The sequence below is a fragment of the Cannabis sativa genome, chromosome 9, assembly GCF_029168945.1.
Source record: "Cannabis sativa cultivar Pink pepper isolate KNU-18-1 chromosome 9, ASM2916894v1, whole genome shotgun sequence".
Classification (NCBI taxonomy): domain Eukaryota; kingdom Viridiplantae; phylum Streptophyta; class Magnoliopsida; order Rosales; family Cannabaceae; genus Cannabis; species Cannabis sativa.
The window spans coordinates 11,797,395-11,804,607 of NC_083609.1; the positions used below are offsets into that span (position 1 = coordinate 11,797,395).

The window sequence follows — 7,213 nt, forward strand, 5'->3', positions numbered from 1 at the left end:
GATTAGATTTAGATGTAGATTATGATAGATTTACACAATTTATGAAAAACTTAAAGTTTAATATTTCTATCTTAATGAAAGGTATGAAACACTTAATTATTTATAAATGTTTTAAAATTTTATACTTTATGATAAAATTATTAAATTAAATCTACATAATTTCCTGTGGGATAAATTAAGAGAATTTAATTTAACATATTAATCATGTGAATATAATAAAATCCCTGTAGGGTAAGATTATTATGTTCACATAATTCATGTCCATTATGTGATCTTAATCCACTTAATATATATAATTTTATATAATTAAGGATGCCGTGGCTACTCCCTAATTATTTAAAATTATGTGGTTCACTAGACACCAAAGTATAACCGAAGATTAAAATTTTACTAAATCCAAAATTGCCTGTGGGCTAAATTTTAAATTTAATAAAATTAGATGAACTTTATGATAGATTTAATTAAACAATTAGTTTTGGAAAATGAAGGTTTATTATCTATCTTTAATTAAATTTGTGATAACACTATTAAATTAAATCCCCATAACTCCCCGTGGGGTAAATTAAGAGAATTTAATTTAACATATTATCCTAATTAATTATACAAATATAATAAAATCCCCTGTGGGGTAAAATTATTATACCTATATAATTAATTACAAGTTATGTCCATTAAGGTGAATTTTAATTAATATATAATTTTATACAAATAAGGATGCTGTGGCTACTCCCTAATTATATAAAATTATATTTTCACTTTGACATTAGGTATTGGGCTCTACCTAAAAGTAATTTCGTTATTAACATAGTAGACAATCACTGAGATTAATGCTCCTAGTGTGGTCGTCCGAAGATCATTAAAAACCGTTCTAGATATGAGCATTTGTCCCAAATTCATGTTTTCTTATGTCAAACCACAAAATTACTTACATTTTATTCATATTTTATTCATTTTAGGAAGTTTTATGAATATTTTATGAAGTTTTATGAAACTTAATGTGCTATATAAAATATTCAACCTATCTTAATGTTTGAATATTTCTAAATATATCTAGCACTATAAAAGGAATTTATGTATAGCATTTAAATCATACAAATCTAAATTAATTGCATTAAACATAAATTTGCCAAATAAATACAAATTAATACAATTATTGTATGATAATAAATTAAATGCTTAATTCCATAATATATAATTAATTATGCATTTATGACCATATAATATCTTAAATATTTATACTAATAATTAATTTGTATAAATAAGGTAATTATACAAATTAGTACAATTAATTATATGGAATGAATTAAATGCAAAATTAAAGACTATACTTAATGGCAGATTTTTCAAATTTTATTAATTTAAACAATAAATTACATAAATTTGGTAATAAATAATTAAATGCACAATTATACAAATTGCACAATTATTACATGCCTAAATAAATCATGTAATTAATTACCATATTAAAACAAATTTCCATTTTCAGTTTATACTAAATAACATATTAATTCTAAATATATGTATTAAATTAAAAATGGAAATTAATGAATGCAATTTATTGACTAAATTAACAATAGGAGAATAATTTATATTTCCAAATAAATAAAAAATATATAAAAAAAAAAAATCTAAATTTTTTCATTTTTTTTTTTTTTTTTGAAAAATACACTGCCATAAACGACATAATAAAATTTCCTTAAACTTCCAAAAATCATGAAATCAATTCCAAATGAATCTAAATGCAAAATTAAGACATTCATATAGATTTTATGCATCGAAAATACATAAAACAAAGACTTTAAAAATCACCAAAATTTTCTGAAAAATAATTTTGAGATTTCTTTGTTTTTTCAAAGTGGATTTTCATGCTTAGAACAATCTATATTAATATATGAATGTATTAATACATATACAATATATATATAAATATATATACATATATATACAGAAAAATAAAAATACTGTATGTATATATATAAATATGAAATGTATATATGTATATATTTGTATATAGCATTTAGATATATAAATAATATATATATATATATACAACATATATACGTAATGAAATGAAGAAAAAATATATATATATATGAATATATATATATATGAACTGAATGAATAAACAAGTATATATGTATGAAAATATATATGTATATATATAATTGGGATTGAATGAATATGAATATATAAATATATACACAAACGAAAATAAATATATATATCAACACTGAATTAAATATATATATATATAAACACTGTATATACGAGTATATATATATATATGAAACTCAAACTAAAATCAAGGCAGAGATAAAAACTGCTCTGATACCAACTGTTAGACATTTATATATATAAACTGAAATGTATATGTTTAAGTATTAAGTGCGGAATTAATCAAACATATATACACTATGAATAAGGATCGAAATACCTCCAGCCATTGAATCTTGAGCTTCAAACCCACATAAGCTTTGATCTGCAAAGGAAATTGACTACCATGGGTAATCGGGCTTCCTCGCTCTCTCAACTCTCTTTAGATGGAATTTGCTGTTATGAACAGAATGAGTGAGGAGCTCGGGGACCGAGACCCTATATTTATAGGTGAGATACTCCATCAGTATCTATGCCACATTAATTGTCAGAATATTATGACAATTAATTCAGGAAATCAAATCAGGTAATGAATATAGAAATCTGACCATATATAGAATATTACGTAATTGATTCTGTCCAGATTCAATGAATATAAAATATTCATTTATCAGAATCAATAATATTATTTTATTTCCTTAATTAGAAATATTCTAATATACCAACCTTTGTGTGAGGTTTGTTCTCTTGTGGAGGAAATAACGTAGTAGGAGGAACTACCAAAATAAAAGAATTGGGAGTTAAGGGAATGCCTTTCCTTGACTGAGACTTAAGATGAATTTCATCTGCTAACAATTCATTGACTACTAAATCAACTGAAGGAAGCAGAGAACGATGTAATATAGAACCACGAAGTTCCTCAAAATCACTATGAAGAGCCATTAAAAATTGAACTAATATTTGTTCCTCTCTACGAGCAATATATGGTGCAAAAGCACGTAGCTCTGCTGATTCGGTGAGTGCCAATTGATCCTAAAGATCTATCGTTACAGAATAGAACTCTTGAATGCTCATATTTTTCTGTTCAATAGCTCTAATATCAGTTTCTAACTGAAACTGCTTTGCAAAATTAGACTGTGTATACAGTCTCGCAAGATGGTCTCAAACTTCTTTTGTTGTCTCGTACTTTGCTAACTGGATACAAATAGATTGTTCAACAAAGTTATTTATCCAGGTGAGAATTTTTAAATTGTCTACTTCCTAATTTTTTTAACAGACCTGTATTACTATCTGCTAATTTCCTCTTTGTTCCAGAAATATAACCCCACATCTTTTTTCCTTCAAAAAAAAAAAATTCATAACATAATTTCAATACGAATTATCATTTCCATCTTATCTCACACTGATCGCTTGAAAGGAATCATTTTTATTGGTGCCCAATGGCCATTGCAGAAAAAAAAAAAAAAGAACAAATTGCAAAATTTCCAAATACAAAACCGATGAAAATTTCAGAATTGTACTGTGGTAATCAATACCCAGAACTGCTATGCGAATCAATAAAAAACTTGAAGAAATCAATATCGAAAACTGGAATGTCGAACTGTACGGATGTTGTGCATATAAAAATTGTATGAACACCTACGAAAAACTTTTGGGACTTTGCCCCGAACCCCGGGCAGGGGGCGCGCTGCCCCTTGCGACCCCTAGCCAACTCATCGCAGGGTTAGATCCACGAAAGCTGTGATTACGCTTAAGAAATTCACTCTCATAAACCTTGCTCTGATACCATGATAATTATTTGTGAAGAGAAGAATAACAAATAAAGAATAAAAAATACCCAAAAAAAAAAATTAGAGTTTCATTCAATTGCCAAAAGTCAAAAATAAAAGAATACAACTAATAAGAAAGCCTTATATAAGAAACTAGCATAAAAGACTAAAATAACCTTAAATAACTATTTAAAATCTTCATCATTGTCATCCATGTACCAAGCTTGAAGGACTTCCTCTGAAGGATCCTAGACTTGTAATTTAGAACTTTAGATCAATATCAAAACATAATATTACTACACTTTTCGACTAAAAAGAAAAATTTGTTCTACAGTTATTTTTAGGGAAAATTAAACCTAAATAATAGTTTTTATTATTCAATTATGCTCTATTTAAATCGGCTCATGCACACATAAAGTGAAGAAAAAAAAAATAGATTATTTTTTAAAAGTCACATTGCTTAAAGTGTTTATGTTCACTTATTATGTGTTCATTCATTCTCTCAAAAAAGAAAAGGAAAATCAATTACATCCAAATTAGAAAATTTGTAGAAGTTTTGCAATAACAGTTTAAGTTGCAACTTACAAAATACCTCGTGTAAGATTAAAAAAAAAACAAAATATATTATGAAAAATTACACCTAAACAACATTAATGAAGGATCAATTTTGAAACCAGATATTATAGTGACAAAAATATTCATATGCAACAATGCACGATGTTTGACTCCAATACCAAAATAAAGCAACTATGATCTTTGCTACTACATAAACACATCAATTCTCAAGTTCTAACAAATGATGCCCCATGTCCCCATTTGGATTTTGACAGAAAAAATGGTTTTATAATAACTTTGAAACTATACTACTGAACAATTTGCCAACAAAGAAGATAAACTATTTGAAATCCAAAAATGTAAATTGGACAATTTTATTACTGGAGGTGTAACGGTAAATTTAATCCTTTTAAAACCACCATTCCAAAATTGTGTGTGACAACTTTTCTTGTAGTTTCTTATAGGAAATGTATTTGAAAATTTAACCCACTTTGGAGGTGCAAATGGACATCTTCCTTAACTTGAATGCTTCTATGGCTCTACCCTTACCACCCATATTTGCAACAAAGTTTCATTCAAAATGAAACCATCATGATCAACACATTCTAAGGTTCCCCTAGCAAATAGAAGAACCAAACTCACACCACCATTATATTCCCTCAGTTGTACTCTCAACGAGACAAGTCCTTTTTCCAGCAAAATTTCATGTACTGCTGTGAAAACTTATCATCCATGAACTATATGTAATGAAATCATACTTAAAAAAAATTAAACATGATGATGTCAATAACTCCAATGATAACATCATATCAACATAACAATAAACAATTATAGTATGCACAAACAACTAGTTTCATACTCTCACATATCACATTTGCACATTCTTTCTCATAAGAAAGTTTTGAAACAAAAGTGAAAAATGAGATCATAGCAACCAAATTCATTTTAATAAAGGTTCATATTAGCAGAGGAAATATATGGACTTATTTCTTATTCAAATACAAGTCATAATAACGTAATGCTAGTTATGACTTATGAAAGAAAGTCCATTTAATGAGCTTCCAATGGGTATTGGAGTCCCACTTCTTCATTCAAATTCTTAATGTAGTCCTTCCTTGCTGGATGTTCTTCCTGTGGCCTATTATATGCAGTCCAAACAGGTTCCCCAATGAACAATCTCATCAACTGTACATTAAATTTCACCCAGACAAAAAAATTAAGATCAATTTTATTTTATTTTTATTTATTTATTTATTTTGCATAAAGTAATAATGGTTAAAAAAGTACTTACTTTGATGTAGTTAGAGGTGTCTAAGGTGAACCTGTGGTAAATCCCAGCTGGTAAGATAATAAGATCACCAGCCTTAATCCAGATCCTAATCCAACGGTCCTCCTTGTCCCTAACATCAAAGTAGCCACTTCCTTCCAAACAATAACGGACTTCTTCATCACCATGTATGTGCTCTGTGTAGAAGTTCTTCAGCTTCTCTTCATAATTCTCCAGCTTTTCAGGTCTTATATCAATCAAATCCTGTATCACAACAAATTTAAAATAAGAGAATTCGTTTGTTCCATATTAGAAGTAAAATAATGAAACATTCAGTAAATAATACAAGTTCCTTCCTACAATTACCATGTAATTATAACCTCTGGTTTCTCTAATATGGCGTAGTTCTTCATCATTCTCGTAATTTTTGGGGTTCAGGTGCCAGTACAGTACTCCCAATTCTGCAAAATATTTACCAATTCATCACCCAACTTAAGAATATGGTATAGAAAGATAGAAAATGAGACTGAGAGAGACAGAGACCTGCCAATTTGTCCAATGGAAGAAGCTCTTTGGGGTTGAGACGGTGAGGAAGCCTTGGATGTTCATTGCTGTCGTCCATGAACCATGCCTGCTTCAAATAACAGATTTATCTAAATATAATAATACAATACAAATCTACTAGCTAGGGTGTTGAATTTATCTAAACTGCGTCATGTAATTGTAAACTCACCTCCATCGCCATTGCCAGTTACTAAGACACAACAAATCTACGAAGGGAAACCAGTTTTGCTTGTATATGAAGTTTGTTTTGTGCAGATTATCACTCATATAGTATTGTCATTTATTCAGATATTTTCAATGTTTGAGAGATTAGTCCCATGTCTACTTTATCACCACCTGTCACTACATTTTTGTGGCTTTTATTTTCTGCTGACTTCTATTTTTTATGGTCACTTGCCAATATGCCATCAAGATCTCTCTAGAAATTTTTGTCTGCTTTCCTCAACTCTTTCATTTTCGGTCCTAATTTTGGTTGGGAAATTTCAATTTTTGGCCTTAATAATACAAGGCATATCAAAATTTATACCCTTCCTTAATTTGTACAAATTTAGTCCATTAATTACATGAACTTCCCATTTTACCCTTTTTTTAAAAAAATAAATAAATAAAATAGCTAAAATCTGAAATTGATCTTTCTCTCTCTCTTCCCTCTTCCCTCTCTCTCGTGCACCACTCTCTCTCTCTAGAAAAAAACTGAAAAATTTATCAAAAAAATTCCCTCTATCCGTCCCACTCTCTCGTCACTCTCTTTCTTCCCTCTTGAATGGTTGTTTTCTCGGTGGGTGTTGGTGGAAAACCGAAGCACAACTCAATATCACTCAAGAATCTTACACCATTATAATGGGTAAGTTGTATTTTAAGCCTTTTGTTTGACTTTATGTAGTTTAAAATTGTTATATGTGTGTTTTTTGTTGGAACTGCTGTTTTTTGGTCTGAAATTGTTGAGATCCGCATCCGGTTTTCG

General features: G+C 28.6%; 1 protein-coding gene across 1 annotated transcript; it reads right to left on the reverse strand.

Annotated features, from left to right (window-relative positions):
• Nucleotides 1-5,199: 5,199 nt before the first annotated feature.
• LOC115721731 (acireductone dioxygenase 1) lies at nt 5,200-6,709 on the reverse strand. The gene is made up of 5 exons (XM_030650800.2): nt 6,419-6,709; nt 6,229-6,316; nt 6,052-6,146; nt 5,710-5,949; nt 5,200-5,603 (listed from the first exon to the last, which is right to left on the reverse strand). Exons 1-5 carry the CDS (start codon nt 6,428-6,430, stop codon nt 5,469-5,471), a joined length of 570 nt encoding a protein of 189 aa, XP_030506660.2. The 5' UTR covers nt 6,431-6,709; the 3' UTR covers nt 5,200-5,468.
• Nucleotides 6,710-7,213: the final 504 nt, after the last annotated feature.